This window comes from Phoca vitulina, unplaced genomic scaffold, assembly GCF_004348235.1.
Source record: "Phoca vitulina isolate PV1807 unplaced genomic scaffold, GSC_HSeal_1.0 scaffold59, whole genome shotgun sequence".
NCBI classification, from domain to species: domain Eukaryota; kingdom Metazoa; phylum Chordata; class Mammalia; order Carnivora; family Phocidae; genus Phoca; species Phoca vitulina.
Genome location: NW_022589762.1, coordinates 6,683,504 through 6,705,805, shown reverse-complemented (window position 1 = coordinate 6,705,805; position 22,302 = coordinate 6,683,504). Strand labels below are relative to the sequence as shown.

General features: G+C 42.7%; 1 protein-coding gene across 1 annotated transcript in view; it reads left to right on the top strand.

Annotated features, from left to right (window-relative positions):
- Positions 1 to 1,618: 1,618 nt before the first annotated feature.
- The window catches only part of LOC116623526 (anoctamin-2), a 127,660-nt gene continuing 106,976 nt past the window's right edge, over positions 1,619 to 22,302 (top strand). The window contains exon 1 of the mRNA XM_032390748.1: positions 1,619 to 1,644. Coding sequence (XP_032246639.1) covers positions 1,642 to 1,644 — 3 coding nt within the window. The 5' untranslated portion in view covers positions 1,619 to 1,641. The remainder of the gene's footprint in view (positions 1,645 to 22,302) is intronic.

The following is a 22,302-nucleotide window of genomic DNA, read 5'->3' as shown; positions in this document are numbered from 1 at the left end:
CCCCTCTTTCCATGGCACCCTGGATCTCCCTCAGAAAGCGTGGGGCACAGTGTCAGTGTAGAACCAGGCCAAACCCTTGAGCAGGATCCAAGGCACTCTCTCCTTCCCAAGCCAAAGGGCTTTGGGAACCTTAGTGACCTGGCAGCATTTGACTTTTGGTAGAAGCTATAGGGGCTTGTGATCTTAAATGGGTAGAAAGAAGGGAGCTGGGACCATCCAAGGCAGTTGGGGTTCGGGCAGAAGAGATTGTCTTAAATTAAACACAGACCTCTTCTCAGGGCTGGACTAAAGAAACTAAAACACCAGGACTTAAGAGGAAAAACCAACAGTTATGATAAGTTTTGGAGAATTCCTTTAATATCTACTTAGGAAGCCACAGAGTGGCCAAAAACCATAGAGACCGAATTTGTAAGAATTTATAATTGTTTATATAGTATTAGGCATAGATGAAGCAGATGTAATAGTGCGTGAATTGGGGTACTCAGATGTGCCTTGTATTGTACACCCCTCTGGAAGACCAGCTCTGTAGCCACATCTGGCTGAGGGCTCGGCCTGGCCCTCCCTTTGTGTGGGCAGACTGATACGATGCAGGAGGGTGACGAGAAGAAGGCACCCTGGGGTTCTTGGCTGGGTAGCCTGGGGTTGGAGTTCTGGTACCCTTGTATCTTTTCTGTTTGTCTAGGATGGGTTTTTTTTCCCTCTCTGCCATCCTCTTTTTCTGCTTTTCTTTCCTTTTTTTTTTCCTCTCCCTCTTTCCCTCTGTCATGGGCAGAGGACATTAATTAAGGTTTGATTTTCCCTCTATTAAAGTTATAATAGTTCATAGAAAAACTATCTGCATATCACACACCCAGAGTCCACCCCCTATGAGAAAATCTCATCACAGAATCTCATTCCCAATAAAATATGCCCTATATGCCTACTAAGTGGTCCTCATAAATCACCAGCTCTTAAGAAAATAAAGTGTCATAATTTTTTTCAATGAAACTTTGTTGGATTCCAACTGTATAAAAGCCATAATGATGAACAATCTGTTAGCAAATTATGTTTCTTAACGAAAGGTACGATTTTCCCAGAAGTGACAGGCAATTGATATTCCAATTTCAATTACTTTAAGTAGGTAAGTTTTAAAAACATAACTACCTTAATGTGTATGTATTTTTCAGATAATTCTTATTATAATCTAAGGTTTCTTTGCCTACAGTTCCCTCATATCTGAATCTTGGTAGACTCAGAAATAGATTTCCTCTAAAAGCATGGAAAACATGGGGTGCAATTGAAAATACGTATATGAAATATGTATAGGGTATATAACACACACACACAATCACACACACTTATTCTTGCTAGAGAAGCTCACTCGGGGGGGTTTCCAAGGGCAGAATCAGTCCAAGTGGTAAAAGTTTCAGGGAAGACAGATTTCAGATTCCTCGGGGAAGAACTTTTTTAACAGTCAAATCTGCCCACCAACAGAATTGGCTGCATCACAAAGTTCAGTAAAAGGCTGGGTTTTTTTTGAGAACTTTGTAAATACCAGAAGCTTCCAATGACAGGACTGTTCTAAAAAGAGCATTATTTTATGCCTGCCCATTTAAAAACCATGCCTTATAGCAAGTAAAGAAGGAGCTGCTGTCATTGCACATGGTGAGTGTGACCTGCTGAACTGGGAAGGACTGGGTGGTGATGTCACAGAAAGCACATGGACAGGGGCGGATGTAGATTGTGATCGATGATGGCAATCTTGATAATGCAGGAGTCATGAGGGATTTCAGACATTTATGTATTCTGGCAAGAAGCTAATGCTCTGAAATATTTAATTGCAATTCTGCAAATGTATTCTATGCAATGAGTTCCCCCACCTCCCCCCACCCCCATCTTTTTGCTCTTTTGGATCTAAGACTGAAAAATTACAAAAATAGCACACATCCTTGTCAGGTCAGATCCTGGGTATTCTGAATAAGTAATCTTCTATTGTAGTGAGCTCCCCACTTCTGGAAGTGATCAAATAGAAGGTAATATGGATATTGCTAGAAACATTAAATGAGGAATTTCTGCTTTGTGTGATAATAGGCTTTTAAAGTTGTGAAATACTTTGAACACACTGAAGAATTTAAGGTGTAAACTAATGAGTACCTATGTAACCAAGACATAGTTTTGTCATAAAGCACATTTTGTCATATTTGCTTCAGATCTCTTTTTTGTAAATGTCATTACAAATATAAATGAAGCCCTTTCTCTAACATTTTTGCTCCTTCTCTTCTTAGAGGTTACTAATATTCTGAAGTCTGTGTTTACTATTTTCATGGATATTTGTGTACTTTTATTTAATGTACATGCACACAAATACCCTACAGTATTTTTTGCACGTTTGTAAACTCGATCTAAATGGTATCATACTATACATATGATTTTGTTGCTTGCTTTTTTGCTCAGCATTGTTTTTTAGATAGATCATTTTGATATATGTACCTCGAGTACATTCATTGAAACTGAATTACCATATTCCTTATATTAGTATACTGGCATTTATCTATCCACTGAGGTTGATTCTTTGTTTTCTACTATCAGTGATGTACTTATGAATCCTCTGACACATGTGTCTGGGAGCATTTATGTAGGAATTTCTCTAGGAATAGAATTACTTACTCCTAGGAGTTACACATCTTTATAGGATATAATCAGATTGTTCTCTAAAATGACTGAACTAATTTATGCTCCTACTAATTTATACATCCCTACCCATTCTTGCCAATAGCAGAATTTAAATTTTGCCAATTGATAATTATTAAATGGTGTTTCATCAGTCTTTAATTTAAATGTAGTCATTTTTTTTTGTTTTCTTTGGATTTGTGCCTCTTTGTGTTTTATTTAAGAAATCTTTCTCTGCCCTGTAAGATCATAAAGATATTCCATTTTTTCCTAAAATTTTTTAATGATTACTTTTCTACATAAATCTTGAAACTACCTGGAATTTATTCTCATGTATAGAGTGCAGCAGGGACCTGCTTTCCTGGTTTTCTATAAGATGGTTTTATTTTACATTTTCTGGGTTACTAATAAGAATGAGCATCTCTTCCTGTGTTTATTGTCCATGTGAATTGATTGTTCTTCTAGTTTGCTCATTTTCTTGTTGAATTGTTTGCCTGTTGATTTACAGGAATTCTTTATATATTGTGGATACTATCCTTGTGAGTTCTATGCATTGCAAATATCTTCTTCCAGTCTGTAGCTTGTTTTTACTATGACTGTGGCATTCTTTGATGAACATTGGCATTGTTTTGGTGGTTTGATAAAACTTGTGAAACATGGCTCTGGTGTGTATTTTGTAGAAGTGCTGCAGGGTTCTCTATCAATCTATTAGATAAAGTGTGCTAATTGCGGTTTTCATGTTTTCTGTAATCTGGTGAAGTTTTGCCTTCTTGCATTATCAGCCACTGACTGTGCTATATTGAAATCTCCCCTGTGATGGGACATTTATGAAAATCAACAATGTCTCAAGCAGGAGGCAAGTCTGAACATGTTTTACAGAATTTATATTATGAAAATCACATTTCCTGAACACCATGCAGTTAACTTAGAAATGATTTTTAAGGGTTATCAAAACTACCTCCTTACCTTTAAAATTAAAAAAATGTCTTCCAAAAAACTCATGGGCTGAAAAGCAATGAGAAAAGGATTAGAGTTTAATGATGACAGTTAAATATTGAATTTATCAATTTCTCATGTAGGTCTAACAATTTTTGATTGTTAGTAGTTGCCTACTTACTTAGAACTGGTAGATTGGTACATTTATTTGAATTGGTTCTTTCCTTATTGTAGTGCCGGTTCAGGCATACTTAAAGAAGATGGTATTTCATATATTTTTCCAAGAATTAATATGGTTTCCATGCTTGGAAGGGGTCTACTCCACATTTTGTGTACCACACTGCCAGAAATGGGAGTGCCTCTTCCATTTTTCTGTGCAGTAGACAGTCACATTTTCTGCAAACAATGACAGTTTTGTTTTTTTTTTCTAATTTTTGTATTTTATTTGTTTTCTTATCCTACTGTATAGCCAGTGTCCTTAGTACCATGTTCACTAAAAATGTAAGCTTGTATTTTATTTCTGATTTTAAATGGAATGCTTTTAATATTTTATCCATAAATAGGAAATTTGCTGTGTTTTTTTTTTTCTGTTTTGTTGTTGTTGAGACCATTTATCAGGTAAAAAGAAGTTCCTTTCTGTTCCTATTTTGCTAGGATACTTAAAATTAAATTTTCCAATGCTTTTTCTTGAGTTTTTAATGAGTTGACTCAATCTTGTGGCTTTTCTCCTCTAACCTTTGAATGTAAGGATCTCCAGTGATAGAGCTCTGAAGTTAAACTGCACGTGCATTCCCAGTGAAAGCCAAGACGGTCATTATGTATTATTTTTGCATGTTGCCATATTTGGTTTGCTTATATTTTATTTAGGATATTTGCATCTATGTTTATGAGTGAGGTTGGACCAGAGGTTTTCTTTTTCTTGTCCTGTGTGTCTGGTTTTGGTGCCAAGATTCTAAAAGCTGCATGTCATTAGTTCAGACTGTTCCTTCTTTTTTATTTTCTGCAATGTATTATCAAAAAGCAAGATTATTTGTTTCTCCAAAGTCTGATACAACTCATTTTAAAAATGTCTGAGCCACCTGCTGGGTTTTTGTGGGTGGCTTTTTAATTTTGGAATTCTTTTTACTGGTTCTGTTCTAGTCAGGGTTTTATCTTCTTGATTCTGTGTTGTTAAATTATATTTTCCTAGGAAGTTGTCCATTTTGTACGTATTTTCAAATTTATTGGTATGAAATTCTTCATAGAATTGTCTTTTGAAATTCCTAATCTTTGTTGCATCTGCAACTGTATTATTGCCTTTGTGATTCCAAATATTGTTTGTGTCATCTTTTTTTAAAAAATATGATCAGTATGGCAGATGTTTATTTTATTAGTCTTTTCAAAAAAACAGATTTTGGTTTAATTTACCTTTCTGTTGTTTGTCTTCTATTTCATTTATTCCCATCTTCTATTACTTCTTTCTTTTTTTTTTTTTTTAAGATTTTATTATTTATTTGAGAAAGAGAGCATGAGCAGGGGTAGGGGCAGAGGGAGAGGGAGAGAATCTTAAGCAGACTCCGTACTGAGTGTGGAGATGAGGGGCTTGATCTCACAACCCTGAGCCCATGACCTGAGCCAAAACCAAGAGTTGGATGCTTAACTGACTGAGGCATCCAGGTGCCCCCCTTCCTCCTTCTTTCTTTGGACTTTCTCTGTTTTGTGTTGTTGAATGTTTAACTCAATCATTTCCAGTCTTATTTCTTTTATAATAAAATCATGTACATTTATTATCATTTAACTTGTTCATTTATTCATTCCTTCCTTAATTCAACAAACCTGTATATGCCAGGCACTATTCTAGGTTTTATGAATTCATCAGTGGACAAAATAACCAAAAACCCTGCCCTCATATTTAAAAAAATTCTATTTTGATTTCTTTATTCCATGAGTTATTTAGAAGTATGTTTTACATTTCTCTTGATGTAGGGGTGGGGAGGTTGGTATCTTAGCTATTTCTAATTTACTTGAGTTTTGTTTAGAAAATGTGGCATGCATTGATATTGGCTTTGGGGGTACTTCTGAGATTTGCTTTGTGACCTGGAATGTGTTATTTTTTTTCCCTTTTTTATTGTTATGTTAATCACCATACCCTACATCATTAGTTTTTGATGTAGTGTTCCATGATTCATTGTGCATAACACCCAGTGCTCCATGCAATACGTGCCCTATTTAATACCCATCACCAGGCTAACCCATCCTCCCACTCCCCTCCCCTCTAGAACCCTCATTTGTTTTTCAGAGTCCATCATCTCTCATGGTTCGTCTTCCCCTCCGATTCCCCCCCTTCATTCTTCCCCTCCTGATATCTTTTTCTTCTTCTTTTTTTAACATATATTGTATTATTTGTTTCAGAGGTACAGATCTGTGATTCAACAGTCTTGCACAATTCACAGTGCTCACCATAGCACATACCCTCCCCAATGCCTATCACCCAGCCACCCCATCCCTCCCACCCCCCACCACTCCAGCAACCCTCAGTTTGTTTCCTGAGATTAAGAATTCCTCATATCAGTGAGGTCATATGATACATGTCTTTCTCTGTTTGACTTATTTCGCTCAGCATAATACCCTCCAGTTCCATCCACGTCGTTGCAAATGGCAAGATCTTATTCCTTTTGATGGCTGCATAATATTCCATTGTATATATATACCACATCTTCTTTATCCATTCATCTGTCGATGGACATCTTGGCTCTTTCCACAGTTTGGCTATTGTGGACATTGCTGCTATAAGCATCAGGGTGCACGTACCCCTTCGGATCCCTACATTTGTATCTTTGGGGTAAATACCCAGTAGTGCAGTTGCTGGATCATATGGTGGCTCTATTTTCAACTTTTTGAGGAACCTCCATTGTTTTCCAGAGTGGCTGCACCAGCTTGCATTCCCACCAACAGCGTAGGAGGGTTCCCCTTTCTCCACATCCCCGCCAACATCTGTCCTTTCCTGACTTGTTAATTTTAGCCATTCTGACTGGTGTGAGGTGGTATCTCACTGAGGTTTTGATTTGGATTTCTCTGATGCCAAGCGATGTTGAGCACTTTTTCATGTGTCTTTTGGCCATTTGGATGTCTTCTTTGGAAAAATGTCTGTTCATGTCTTCTGCCCATTTCTTGATTGGATCATTTGTTCTTTGGGTGTTGAGTTTGATAAGTTCTTTACAGATTTTGGATACTAGCCCTTTATCTGATATGTCATTTGCAAATATCTTCTCCCATTCTGTCGGTTGTCTTTTGGTTTTGTTGACTGTTTGTTTTGCTGTGCAAAAGCTTTTTATCTTGATGGAATCCCAATAGTTCATTTTTGTCCTTGCTTCCCTTGCCTTTGGCAGTGTTTCTAGGAAGAAGTTGCTGCAGCTGAGGTCGAAGAGGTTGCTGCCTGTGATCTCCTTTAGGATTTTGATGGACTCCTGTCTCACATTGGGGTCTTTCAACCATTTTGAGTCTATTTTTGTGTGTGGTGTAAGGAAATGGTCCAGTTTCATTCTTCTGCATGTGGCTGTCCAGTTTTCCCAACACCATTTGTTGGAGAGACTTTCTTTTTTCCATTGGACATTCTTTCCTGCTTTGTCGAAGATCAGTTGACCAAGAGTTGAGGGTCCTTTTTTGGGCTCTCTATTCTATTCCGTTGATTTCTGTGTCTGTTTTTGTGCCAGTACCATACTGTCTTGATGATGACAGCTTTGTAATAGAGCTGGAAGTCCGGAATTGTGATGCTGCCAGCTTTGCTTTTCTTTTTCAACATTCCTCTGGCTATTTAGGGTCTTTTCTGGTTCCATACAGATTTTAGGATTATTTGTTCCATTTCTTTGAAAAAAGTGGATAGTATTTGGATGGGGATTGCATTGAATGTGTAGGTTGCTCTAGGTAGCATTGACATCTTCACAATATTTGTTCTTCCAATCCATGAGCATGGAACGTTTTTCCATTTCTTTGTGTCTTCCTCAATTTCTTTCATGAGTATTTTATAGTTTTCTGAGTACAGATCCTTTGCCTCTTGGGTTAGATTTATTCCTAGGTATCTTATGGTTTTGGGTGCAATTGTAAATGGGATCGACTCCTTAATTTCTCTTTCCTCTGTCTTGTTGTTGGTGTATAGGAATGCCACTGATTTCTGTACATAGATTTTATATCCTGCCACTTTACTGAATTCCTGTATGAGTTCTAGCAGTTTTGGGGTGGAGTCTTTTGGGTTTTCCACATAAAGTATCATATCATCTGCAAAGAGTGAGAGTTTGACTTCTTCTTTGCCAATTCGGATGCCTTTTATTTCTTTTTGTTGTCTGATTGCTGTGGCTAGGACTTCTAATACTATGTTGAATAGCAATGGTGATAGTGGACATCCCTGCCGTGTTTCTGACCTTAGGGGGAATGCTCTAAGTTTTTCCCCATTGAGAATGATATTCTCTGTGGGTTTTTCATAGATGGCTTTTAGGATATTGAGGTATGTACCCTCTGTCCCTGTACTCTGAAGAGTTTTGATCAAGAAAGGATGCTGTACTTTGTCAAATGCTTTTTCTGCATCTATTGAGAGGATCATATGATTCTTGTTCTTTCTTTTGTTAATGTATTGTATCACGTTGATTGATTTGCGGATGTTGAACCAACCTTGCGGCCCAGGGATAAATCCCACTTGGTCGTGGTGAATAATCCTTTTAATGTACTGTTGTATCCAATCGGCTAGTATTTTGGTGAGAATTTTGCATCCATGTTCATCAAGGATATTGGTCTGTAATTCTCCTTTTTGATGGGGTGTTTGTCTGGTTTTGGGATCAAGGTAATGGTGGCCTCATAACGAGTTTGGAAGTTTTCCTTCCCTTTCTATTTCTTGGAACAGTTTCAGAAGAATAGGTATTAATTCTTCTTTAAATGTTTGGTAGAATGCCCCTGGGAAACCATCTGGCCCTAGGCTTTTGTTTGTTGGTAGATTTTTGATGACTGCTTCAATTTCCTTAGTGGTTATAGGTCTGTTCAGGTTTTCTGTTTCTTCCTGGTTCAGTTTTGGTAGTTTATACATCTCTAGAAATGCATCCATTTCTTCCAGGTTATCTAATTTGCTGGCATAGAGTTGCTCATAATATGTTCTTATAATTGTTTGTATTTCTTTGGTGTTGATTGTGATCGCTCCTCTTTCATTCATGATTTTGTTGATTTGGGTCATTTCTCTTTTCTTTTTGATAAGTCTGGCCAGGAGTTTATCAATCTTGTTAATTCTTTCAAAGAACCAGCTCCTAGTTTCGTTGATCTGTTCTACTGTTCTTTTGGGTTTCTATTTCATTGATTTCTGCTCTGATCTTTATTATTTCTCTTCTCCTGCTGGGTTTAGGCTTTATTTGCTGTTCTCTCTCCAGCTCCTTTAGGTGTAGGGTTAGGTTGTATATTTGAGACCTTTCTTGTTTCTTGAGAAAGGCTTGTATTGCTATATACTTTCCTCTTACGACTGCCTTTGCTGTATCCCAAAGATTTTGAACAGTTGTGTTTTAATTTTCATTTGTTTACATGAATTTTTTAATTCTTCTTTAATTTCCTGGTTGACCCATTCATTCTTTAGTAGGATGCTCTTTAGCCTCCATGTATGTGAATTCTTTCCGACTTTCCTCTTGTGATTGAGTTCTAGTTTCAGAGCATTGTGGTCTGAAAATATGCAGGGAATGATCCCAGTCTTTGGGTACTGGTTGAGACCTGATTTGTGACCTAGGATGTGATCTATTCTGGAGAATGTTCCATGGGCACTAGAGAAGAATGTGTATTCTGTTGCTTTGGGATGGAATGTTCTGAATATATCTGTGAAGTCCATTTGATCCAGTGTGTCATTTAAAGTCTTTATTTCCTTGTTGATCTTTTGCTTAGATGATCTGTCCATTTCAGTGAGGGGGGTGTTAAAGTCCCCCACTATTATTGTATTGTTGTCGATGTGTTTCTTTGCTTTTCTTATTAATTGGCTTATATAATTGGCTGCTCCCATGTTAGGGGCATAGATATTTACAATTGTTAGATCTTCTTGTTGGATAGACCCTTTAGGTAGGTATAGTGTCCTTCCTCGTCTCTTATTACAGTCTTTGGTTTAAAATCTAATTTGTTTGGTATAAGGATTGCCACCCCAGCTTTCTTTTGGTGTCCATTAGCATGGTAAATGGTTTTCCACCCCCTCGCTTTCAATCTGGGGGTGTCTTTCGGTCTAAAATGAGTCTCTTGCAGACAGCATATTGATGGGTCTTGTTTTTTTATACAGTGTGATAGCCGGTGTCTTTTGATTGGGGCATTTAGCCCATTTACATTCAGGGTAACTATTGAAAGATAGGAATTTAGTGCCATTGTATTGCCTGTAAGGTGACTGTTACTGTATATTGTCTGTGTTCCTTTCTGGTCTATGTTGCTTTTAGGCTCTCTCTTTGCTTAGAGGACCCCTTTCAATATTTCTTGTAGGGCTGGTTTCATGTTTGCAAATTCCTTTAGTTTTTGTTTGTCCTGGAAGCTTTTTATCTCTCCTTCTATTTTCAATGACAGCCTAGCTGGATATAGTATTCTTGGCTGCATATTTTTCTCATTTAATGCTCTGAATATATCATGCCAGTCCTTTCTGGCCTGCCATGTCTCTGTGGATAGGTCTGTTGCCAATCTAATGTTTCTACCATTGTAGGTTACATTTCTCTTCTCCCGAGCTGCTTTCAGGATTTTCTCTTTGTCTCTGAGACTCGTAAGTTTTACTATTAGATGTCGGGGTGTTGACCTATTTTTATTGATTTTGAGGGGGGTTCTCTGTGCCTCCTGGATTTTGATGCCTGTTTCCTTCCCCAAATTAGGGAAGTTCTCTGCTATAATTTGCTCCAATATACCTTCTACCCCTCTCTCTCTTTCTTTTTCTTCTGGGATCCCAATTATTCTAATGTTGTTTTGTCTTATGGTATCGCTTATCTCTCGAATTCTGCCCTTGTGATCCAGTAGTTGTTTATCTCTCTTTTTCTCAGCTTCTTTGTTTTCCATCATTTGGTCTTCTATATCAGTGATTCTCTCTTCTGCCTCATTTATCCTAGCAGTTAGCACCCCCATTTTTGATTGTACCTCATTAATAGCCTTTTTGATTTTGACTTGGTTAGATTTTAGTTCTTTTATTTCTCCAGAAAGGGTTTCTCTAATAACTTCCATGCTTTTTTCAAGCCCAGCTATTATCTTTAAAATCATCATTCTGAACTCTAGTTCCGACATCCTACTAATGTCCATATTGAGTAGGTCCCTGGCAGTCAGTACTGCCTCTTGTTCTTTTTTTTGAGGTGATTTTTTCCATCTTGTCATTTTGTCCAGAGGAGAATAGATGAATGAGAGAACAAAATGCTACCAGGGTAACAACGTCCCCAGAAAAGAAAATATACTCTAAACAAATCAGAGAAGACCTTAAACCAGGGGAAAAGAAAGGGAAAGGAAGAAAAAAGAAAAACAAAAAAAAAGAAAGATAAAAACAAACAAAAACAGAACAAAACAAAAAAAGAACAGAATATGATCAAATATGATCAGGCTGGTACATAGATCAGTGCCACACACTAGAGTTTGGGTGTATTTTGGTCTGTTAGAAGAAAGTGCCTCCCATAATTTTAAAGAAGGAAAAACTTATATATGTACAAAAATAAGGGTTAATACAATGAAGGGATGGAATATGAATGTAAAGATGAAAGTTATAAAAAATTTTATAAAAGGAATTGATAAGAAGTTGGTTGAAAAAAGAAAGAAGAGGATTTAAAAAAAAAAGAAAAAAAAAAGGGAGAGAATGTGATCAGGCAGGAAACTAGAACAAAGCCATACACTAGAGATTTAGGGTATATTTTGATCTGTTAGAAGAAACTATCTCAAAATTTTAAAGAGAGAACAACTTATATGCCAAAAATAAGGGTAACTACTATGAAGGGATAGAATATGACTCTAAAAATGAAAAATAAAAATGTTTTTTAAAAAAGGGATTTATAAGATGTTGGTTGAAGAAGGGAAAAAGAAAAATTCAAAAAAGAAGAGTTAAAAAAAATTAATTTTGAAAGACTAAAGAATCATGGTTAAAAAGCCATGAATTCTATGTGCTGTATTCCCCTAGCTCTGGAATTCTGCCGTTCTCATTGATCAGTAAACTTCGTCTTGGCTGGCTCTTCTTGCTGATCTTCTGGGGGAGGGGCCTGTTGCCGTGGTTCCCAAATGTCTTTGCCGGAGGCGGAATTGCCCCACCCGTGCCAGTCCGGGCTATGTAATCTGCTCGGGTTTGCTCTCGGGAGCTTTTGTTCCCTGCAAGCTTTCCGTACAGCTTTGGAGGACGAGATTGAAAATGGCAACCTCCCAATCTCTGCCCCAGAGGAGCCGAGAACTCGGGGCCCCACTCCTCAGTGAGCCCCCAGAGAAAAGCAGTCAGTCACTCCCGTCTCCCCTGTGTCTGGCCACACTCTGTGCTCACCCGGCCTGTGACCGAGCATTTCTATCTCTGGCACCCGACCTGGTGTGGAGTCTCCAAACCCAGCAGATCCCTGCGGTGCGCTCCTGCGCCGCTCCTCCTGGGGGAGGAAGGGGAGTCTCCCCGGATCTGCCGATTGTTGGGTCCCTGCTGGAGGAGCAGTGGCCCGACTGTGCCGCGGATCACGGTTTATGGCAACCCCGGGCTGAGAGCCCGCGCCTCGGCTCTGTATCTGCAGCCGGCTTCCCTGCTCCGATACCTGGGAGCTCTGCCGCATTCAGGCACCCCCGGTCTTTCTGTGACCCCGAGGGTCCTGAGACCACACTGTCCCGGTGAGGATTCCACCCCCCGCTTAGCCACTGGAGCGACGTCCCTCAGCGGACCCGACTTCTAAAAGTTCCGATTTTGTGCTCCACTGCTCTATCACTTGCCAGAAGCGGCCTGCGGAGGCCCCCTCCCCCGCCGTCTATCCTCCCGAATATCGCCTCGGATTCACTTCTCCGCACATCCTACCTTCCAGAAAGTGGTCGCTTTTCTGTTCAGAGAGTTGTTGCTATTCTTTTCTTTGATCTCCTGTTGAGTTCGTAGGTGTTCAGAATGGTTTGGTCCCTACCCAGCTGAATTCCTGAGACCAGACAAAATCCAGGTCTCCTACTCCTCCGCCATCTTGCTCCGCCCCTGGAATGTGTTATTATTACTATTATTTATTTTTTTTGTAAATGTTCCACGTGTGCTTGAAAGGAATGCTGACCAATGATTTTAAGATCCTATTCAACTGGCAATTCAGTGGTTCTCTGTCAATGTCAGTAACCCTGCCTGATCTGACATGTTGTTCGAAGTCGTAGTTAAAAGGGCCTAATTCACACTGAGCCTGATTCAGTAGTGAGTCAGGAGTGGTGCTTGAATGCTCTCCACTGTAAGACAAGAGTTTACTGAGGGCCAGTCCCCTCTTCCTTTTCGGGAGTAGCAGGGCAGGGAATTATGGAATATCAAAACCAGAAAAACCCATTAGAGGTTGTCCATGAGTGGTAGCAAATTTGCTGCATAACTATGAGTAATTATTCAACAGATACTTATGTAGCACTTCAAGTATGGTTTTACAAATGCCAACTGTTCTACCCCATTAATACCAATGCACTTAATCTTCATACCAGGCCTTGACAGTTTGCTGATAAGGAGACTGGATTGGATTCAGGCAACGTCTGATCCCAGGGACCATGCTCTCAATGGTTCCATGATGCTGCCTCCCACACAGATCTGATGTTAAACTCTTGTTAAAAATACATATTTTCTTGCCCACCAAAGACTTCCAGTATCAAAATCTCTCCAGGGATAAAGTGTTTTGTTTTGTTTTGTTTCTAAAGCTTAATTTTTTATTAAGATTTTTTAAAAATTTTAATTCCAGCATAGTTAACATACAGTGTTATATTAGTTTCAGGTGTACAATATAGTGATTCAACACTTCCATACATCACCCTGTGCTCATCACAGCAACTGCACTCCTTAATCCCCATCACCTATTTCACCCATCCCCCTGCCCCTCCTCCCCTCTGGTAACCACTAGTTCTCTATAGTTAAGAATCTATTTCTTGGTTTGTCTCTAGGAATAAAGTGTTGAAAGACATGTGCTACACATGTCTCCAGGTTGATTCTGATACATAGCCAGGTTTTGGAACCACTGTCAGGCCATTCCCTTCATTTTACAGATGGGAAAGTGGGGCTAGAAGGGGGGAAGGGAAAAATCTGATCCCCCCTGAGGCTTGCCCCTAGGTAAGCTCTGTGAGGATGCTGGGGAGTTCAGTGATCTGGTAGGAAGCCAGGCTCACTGCTCTGCTTGTGGATCTGAATAGCTCAACCTTGCCCAAAGAAAATCCATGGAGACTGCTTCCATCTGACTTTTGGTCCTTCTGTCTCTCTCTTCCTCTCTCTGTCCCTATGTCTCTGTCTCTGTTTGTCTGACTGAAGCTCTGTCTCCTTGGAATTGAAACAGAGATCCTGGAAGCTTTGGGGGTTGGTGTGAGCTTTGGGGCACTTCCTTTTGTAGTGGAGAGAGCTTTAGAACCAAATGGGGCCAGTTCAAGTCCCCGATCTGCCACGCTCTGGCTTTGTGATATTGGACTGTGTGACTTATTGTCCTCTCAGCTTCCTCATCTTTAAAGAGGGACATCACAAGACTGACCTTGTAGTATCTTGAGAGGACTAAGTGAGAGTACACTTGTAAAGTGCCTGGTATGTGAGCATACCAGCACATGTTGATTGAGGTCCTTCTCTAAGCCAGACATAGGCCCAGGCCCTAGGGATGCAGCAGTGAAAAAAAGGGACAAAATCCCTGCCCTCCGGAGGTTTGCAGTCTAGTAGGGAGAGATAGATAATAAACGAGTGAACAAGAAGATGGATCATGTGTTCAGTAGCAATATATGCTGCGAAGATAAAGCAGAGTAAGGGAATAGGCTGAAGAGGCAAATAGGGTGGTCAGGAGTGGCCTCTGGCCCAGTGACAATTGAGCAGAAATGACATAGGGAAGGAGCAAGCCAAGCGGTGGTGAGGGTGAAGGGTTCTAGGCAGAGGGAGCAATGAGTGCAGAAGCCCTGAGGAAGAGCAGGTTTGTTGTGCTCAAGGAGAAGTGAGGAGGCCAGTGTGGCCAGACCAGAGAGTTCTTGACAGAAGAAGAAGTAGCTGGAGGGAAAGACAGGGTGTGTGGGGGTATGGCTGGGGTCACATGTGGAGAGCCTATGGACCTTTGTAGGCCTCTGGATTTCCCCTGGATGAAATGAGAAGTCACAGGGACTCTTAGCAAGGACTGACATGGTCACTAACATTTTTGAGTGTTCACCCTGCTTGCTTTGTACAAACTAGACAACTGGGGGCAAGGGCAGAGCAGGGAACCAGTAGGGGGCTATTATGGTGGTCCCAGAGGAGAGAACTGTGGCCTGAACGAGGGGGCTAGCCATGGAGACAGTGATGAGTGTCTCTATTCTGGCTCTATTCCCAAGGCAAATCCCTTAGAATTTGCTGCTGGAGTGAGCTCGAGGAGAAAGAATGAAATCAAGGATGACTCTAAGATTCTGGCCGGCGCACCTGGAAGGACATTGGTTAGGGAGGAATTCTGGAATTGAGTGGCATGCATGTGACATGGTGACAGCTGTCACGGATCCATGTAGAGATGAAGAGAAGGCCCTTGGATATGTTCAGGGGCACGCTGTCCTCATCTATAAAGAGGGCGTCATAAGACTGATCTTGTAGGATCTTGAGAGGACTAAGCGGAAGTACACGTGTAAAACGCCTGGTCACGGGAGCAACACATGCTGATCGAGTCCGCCCTCTGTGCCAGACACAGACCCAGGCTGGAGGGTCAGTGGCATTTAGATGTTTTCTCAGCCGTGAGATTCTCTGAGCTCACCAAACGGGTAAGTAGAGGTAGAGAAGAGAGATGCCCAAGAACTGAGCCTGGGCCTGTCTGAAGTTTAGGGACTGAGATGATGAGGCCCAACCAGAGTCACAGAGAAGTGGGGGGTAAAGTAGGGGGGAGGAGTCCCAGAGGGTCAGGTGGGGAAGAGGCCTCGGAAGGGCGGGGCCATTGGCTGTTTCCGCTGCTGCCCTGGGACAGGACCTGGCTGTGTGACTGGGGCTCAGCAGTCCCAGCTTTCATTCTCCTTTCTCAGTTCTTCTTTCCTGGCCAGGACTTCCCTCTCACAGTCTGGGAATGGGCTACTGGGGAGATGGCCTCTCGTCATCACTCGCAGAGCACCAAGGCTGTGGGACATCTTGTTACAAACCCAGGCTAGCTCGGGAGGCTGGGGTTCTGTGCTAAGACTGAATGGCATGAACACGGTACCCTACCCGTGAGTGTCATGAACCACTGCCAGGACCCAAACTTAGATGATGGCAATTATCAGAGCCCGATCTTGGCCTGCACCAAGGATCTTTGAGCCTGTGTCATAGAGGAGGGGCTTAAGTGAACCATAGTGGCAACATAAATTCAGGAGTCTATGCATATCCTTGAATTCAGCATTCAGTACCAACCTGATGTCAACCAACTGTAGAGTTAATGGCTAAAGAAGATAAGTATCTTACCTTATATCACAAGTCTCCAGCTTAAGCATATATCTTTTTTGAAGAGCTTACATAAAAAGGAAATAAGAAGATAAGAAGGACAAAAACTTAGAAGTCATCCTTCATTCTTTTTGTTCCCTTGTACCCTGTATAGCTAAACCACCATAAGTACCTTTGGCTCTACTACTGAAATATATCCCTTATCTGAACACCTCTCACCCTCCTCACTCCTGCTAACCTCGTCCAAACCCCTATCACTTGCCTGGGTGATTGCAAGAACTACCTGCCTGCTGTCTGGAGGCCTCATTCTCCTGTAGTCTCATCTCCACATGTTAGCCGGGATGAGCTTTCTGAAGTATAGATCACCCCCCAAAAACCCACCAGAGGCCTCCCCCATTGTGTCTGGAAGATCCCACAAGATCTGTCCCCCATCTCCCTCTCTCCTTCCACACTTCACCTTATTCACCACGCAAGCTGGATTCACTCTTTTTTCTGTCCCTGAAATATAATAGTTCGTATCCATCCTAGGGTCTTTGGTTTGCTGTTCCTTCTGGGAGGTTCTTTCTCAGTGTCCCTTTTGGCCATCTGCTTTCCTCATTCTGCTGTCAGCTAATCACTCCCTCAGAGAGATCTTTGCCAGTCCTAGCTACAGTGGTCCTCCCGTCTTCACCTTTGTGATTTTCCCCATAGCACCTGACAGTGCCCCAAATGGTCTTACTCATTTACTTCTTGTTTGCTGACTGCCTCTCCCCTCTGTATGTCAGCTCCTTGAAGATGGGGAGTCTGTCATTCCAGTTTTAGCATATGTGCTGCTGAAGCAAGCGCAAAGATGGGGCGTCTGTCAGACTTGTCACTGCCATGTACTCTGTCTCTGGAGTAGTGCAGAGACTTAGGAGTTGTTCCTTCAGTAAATGCCTGCTGACTGATCAACAGTCAGAACTTACAAAATTATTTTTTGGTTCAATTTCTGATTTTCATTAGGTTTCCAGTTTTATTTTTATGTCCAGAACAGGGTAACTTGTTCCAAGTATAATGAACGTTGGTGATTCTGTCTGAACCTTTGAGCCAGTTGAGGCTGAGAGTGAGGGACCCTCTTTCCCAAGGTAGGAGTCGTGCGGCCCACCCACCTCAGCTCCCAGCTCCTGTTCTCACCAACCAGTGCCACAAGACAAGGTGACACTGGGACAGGAGGGAACCTTGGGCAGCCACCTTTGAAACTCTCGCCCTGGGATCACTTGGCTGATGCCCCAGCTTGAGCTAGGACAGACCACGCACAGAGCAGAGGAGAATTTCACCCTGCGGAGGATGTAGACTTTCAGGAATCCACAGAGCTGGCCAAATTATGTTAACATGAAGCTGGCCAAGAGCTTTGGCTGCTTCGTTTTCCTCCTAGAGATCCAAAGTCAGTAGCAACTGTGGATTCCCTCATTTCAGAGCACTCACTCTTATTTGGCTTTTTTTTTTTTTTTTTTTTAAAGTATGTTGTTTCACGGGAATCCTGAGTGAGAAAATAGTGAGGCTGGGAGACAGGCGGTTCCAAAGCTGTGGGTTTCAATCCTGGCGGCTTTGGGACCGGATTCAGGGTGGTTTGAGACCCTTGTCACCTTCCCCTTCATGTCTCCATCAGTCCCATAAGTTAGTTCTGTTGCGAGTGCCTGTGTTAAGGAGTGACTTCATCCTTAGGTCCAGCCAGCCAGTCGATTCTCAGAGCAAAAAATCTGCCTGGGTAATTTTAGACTTGACTTTGCCCTGCTGTGTCTGGTTGTGCAGGGCATATGGAGAGCTGCTTTCTGCAAGCGGTCTGAGACTTAAACATGTCACAACGAAGCTCACACACTGCCCACGTTGGGAGTCTGTCTTATGTCAGCATCTTACACAAGCAACATTTTAGCTGCCTTGCTTAGGAAAAATCATTTTCCATTAGAAGCCTCCAAGAAGGGAGGAAGAATACAAAGCAGGCTTAAGTTCAACAATTATTTCTTGAGTGTTTACTATGTGCCAGACACAGGGCTGGCACCTCAGCAGGGTCACATCCTAAGCAAGGCCACAAGGAAGACAAAGACCACAGTAGGCCAGGCATCTCTCCTTAAACTTGCCCATTGCCATGGGCAGCCCTGCGGAAGTCTCAGTCCCCCTGCTTGTATGTCACATTGGGCTTGCTGGGGAGTGGCGCTCAAGGGGCAGGGCAGCAAAACTCAGAAACCCCAGGTGGGTTTGGAGGAAAGGTAAGAGCCGGTCATGAGAGTAGACCAGAGTCCATGAGCACTTAGGAGCAGGACCTCGGTCACCATTGGCGAGCTAGGGCTCGGCCCTGGAGGTCACACCCAGTGAGCACCTGAGAGGCCAGGCCCACAGTTAGAACCATACCAAGAAGGTATTGAAATGAAGCCAATTCCTACCTCCTGCAAAAAGCCTGTCTCTGTGTGCATGAGCCCATCTCATGTCCTGTCCGCTCCTGGGCTTTTACTCAAAAATGATCTTTTTTCTTTCACATTTATAATCTCTAATTCCTCATTATCACCTTTCTTGCTCTAAAACCAGGTCAAAGTCCTGCTCTCTTACAATCTCCCCCTCAAATATGTACCCCCCTCAAGTACGCCATCCTTGATGTCACTGTCTCTTACTGCTGTTCTTCTACAAGTTCCTACCTTGGCCTCCTTACATGCCCTTCAGTAACTTTGCCATCCGTGTCGTTCCCCAAATCCTCTGAAACGGGTCTCTCCAGAGATCACTAGTTGCCTTCCTAATCAGTACACCCTGTGGCTTTCACTTCATCTTTGCTCTGTGCATGGAGAGGGTGAGTCACCGATTTGAGGCCTTGGCCCTTTAAGACTTGCACTTCCTGTGCAGGACAGCGGGATCAGGGCCTATGAGACTGGTGTGTGCAGAGACAGGGGGTATTCCTGGTGCTCGAAGAGCTCTGAGAAAGGAGGGGTGCTCCCATGGGTCAGGATTTTCTCTTTAGCAAAGCGAAGGAACAGGGATTGTGTAGAAGAATGCCAGCCTTGGATAAACCAGGCACCACCCAGGCCTGTTACCCTTTGACCTATCTGCAGAGGAATAGGCAAATCTGGATTAAACTGTGTGCCATTGTCTCCTGGGTTTTCATAAAGCAGCATGCCTAATTGAGATTTTCACCTTTTTGGTCTTAGCCCTTTAGATCTAGGTTCCCAAGGATTTGAGTAGGTACAGATGGGATTAGATTAGTCAGTACTTTAAGCCTCCCTCAAAAGGGAGTTAGAGGAGTCAAGCCTTTGTTTGCGGGCGGCTGGGGCTTTAAGGATTGACTGTAAGAAAATCCTTGTTGATGGTGTAGCCAGGGCTTTGTGCTAATTAAGAGAGCCCTCTGATTAAAGCAGAGAGGGGTGACTGGTCCTCCTTGTGAAGGATTGTTCTTGCTCTGGGCCTCTTGTAACACTCAGCTGGTCTTTGCTTCTCGGGCTCCCATTCAGGCCAGGCTTCCTTCTCTTCATGATTTCCCAAAGCACTGAGTGTTCTAAAGCCATCCCTAAGCCCCCACAGGAGCTGATGGGCTCAGCCCACTGATCAGGTCCTGATTCAGCCGTAGAGTTTTGGCCTCTTGCTCACCACTGTTGTTGTTCCTGTGTTTTATTCTTCATTTCTGTTTCCCTACAAGATCCTAATCATTGAAGTAGGAACCTGGAGGAAGAAGAGGGCTTGAAGCAATGACTAATACTACTTTTTAGTGGTCTTATTAGATTTCACCAGACATGCATGATGATAATACAACAGTTCTCATTATATGTATGTTTCCTTAATGCTTTTAACTCTCAGCAGCAAAAGGTCAAGGTAAAGGCAGGAGAAGTGACCAGTGTGGGGCATGAGGCCAGACCATTCCTTTTCAGCAGTCTTGTATTTGCTGTGTAACCTCAGGAAAGTTTCTGTCCTTCTCTGTGTCTGTCCCCCATATGTGTAATGGAGGTAATCATGCTGGTCCCCTCCCTGCCTCAGAGGGAATGAGAGGATGAATGAGATCATGTCTGTAGTGTGTGGAATTCCTTGGAGAAAGGTACTATGGAAATTCACAGATGTTGGGTATTTGTGCAGCACTCCAAGTTTTCAGAAAACATGGCCTCGTGCAGGGGACACCTTGCATGCTGCTAGCACTCCTCATCAAGCCCCAGCCTCCATACCATGCGACGGGGACTGTGTGTGCCCTAGCCTCCGTGCAGAACCCCACCTGACCAGCCCAGACTTATGGATGCTAACTCCATGCACAGAGTTTCTCCAGCAAGGCAATTGCACATGCTTCCTTGGAAGTATGTCCCAGGGTTTCAAAAATCCCCCCTTTAGGGCAGTCTTCCCAGTGTGGGGCTGCTTTCTCACTTCCTTTTGATCCATATTGAGTGAAGGTCATTCATTCATTTTTATTTAGCAACTGTTCTCAGTTACTCATGAGATTAGGTGGTGAACAGAACAGGCCTGTTGAGCTGAGGGTCCAGTGCAAAAGAAAAATCATTGAAGAGTGTGTAACATGAATTGTGCATAATTTGAATAGGTGGAAACAGGGCCTTGTCCAATCATTTATAATATAGCTTAACTCAGTTGGTTAAAACACCGTTTCTCAACTATTCTCAGCCTAAGACACGCCAAGTGCTTAACTCGGTCACTTAAAATGTTTTGCAACCATTTCTAGGTGGCCCCCTCTTTTTCTTCAGTTTCTTTTCTATACCACAGGTACCCATCACCCTTTCCCCGGCCCCCCACAGCCACGTTCTGGTGAATGCGCGCACTCCCACACTTTCCGTGAGCCTCCTCTGCTCAAATTTGGATCTTTCATCCTGGCTGTCATGAATATCTTTGCAAAACACCCAGATTTCCTGAAACACTGGGTGGGACACGGTAGATGCAGAGGAGGCAAGGAACAGGGTGGGATCATTGTATTTTCACGGTCTGCATGAGGGAGAAACTAAAGGATACTTACTGAATTGGCATTGCAAACCATCAGAAGACTGGTGGGAATACCAGGGACAGTGACCCTGCTGGCTGTCAGAGTAGCTGGTGTCCTTGTGTGGGCTGCTTGCTGCCAGGTTTTGATGCTGCATGCTAGCTTCCCAGAGGACCCAAGGGACCCCCCAGCCCTCCCTTAAGATGCCCCTAGACCTTCAACAGAATGAACTGCTCCCCCTTTGTGGTTCCATAGGATTTAAATGGACTTCTCTTTTATTACTAGTAACAGCTGACTGCCTTTGTGGCACCGTTTAATGGTATAGATCAGTTTCCCTTGCTAGACTCTGTACTCCTTGAGGGGGATGGACTGTGTCTGATTTGCCTTTGTCTCTCCATTAATCCAGCACATAGTAAGTGCTTAATAAATATTTGGGAAAGAAAGAAGGAATATAGACATTTTATATTGGAATCCATAAAGAGAGCTCTGGAAATTCCTGTCCATGGTACCTACTTAGCACTGCAAGTTTTTAAGTGTTTAAGAAAGATTTTTTTTTTTTTTAAATGCAGACAATGTAGATAGTGGTTCTATAGGGGTCCACAGATTTGGCCGATGGCTTGTGAGAGCGCGCACATGCTTTTCATTTCTTGGGGTGCAGTGGGCAGGCAGTGGAGGGCTCTGCTAGGGGAGGGGAAGTGCCATTCTAAGGAGCTGCCCCAGGACCTGATCCTGAGAGAGTCTGCGCACTTGCTTGTTATGTAGAGGTTGCCCTACTTCATCTGGGGGGTGGCCCATCTCTCTGCCTGCTGCCAGAACTGTTCCTTTTCCCGAGAGGAAGCCAGTCTCAGGAGAATTATCTCTTCTGCCACTTGAGGGGAGTGCTGCTCCAGCTGAAGGATTGGAGAAATGGCCAATTCTTCTGTGGGTAGAGCTATTTCCAGAAGTCAGGCTGGCTCGAGAAGGCTGCCACAGGCAGTCGTCCTGTCTGGCCCTTGGCTCTCCCTCGAGGCCCCTCTTCTCTGCTCTGGATGGGTGGAGGTGTGTGGTGAGGGAGGGAGTGATGATGAAGGAAAGGACCTGACTGGGAGGGGTGGACTGTCACCAGCCCTTGCTCCTGCTATCCTTTCCACGTTCACAGAGACTGCTGGGGACATGCCTAGAGTGTTGTTGGTACCGTGTAAGCCCCCAGATTTCCTACTGCTCTTCTCCAGTCCCCCGCTGATTGGCTAAGTTCAGGCAGCCCCGCATGCCTCACTCTGAAGGCCAGGCCCCTTTCCAGGGTGGCTTAGCA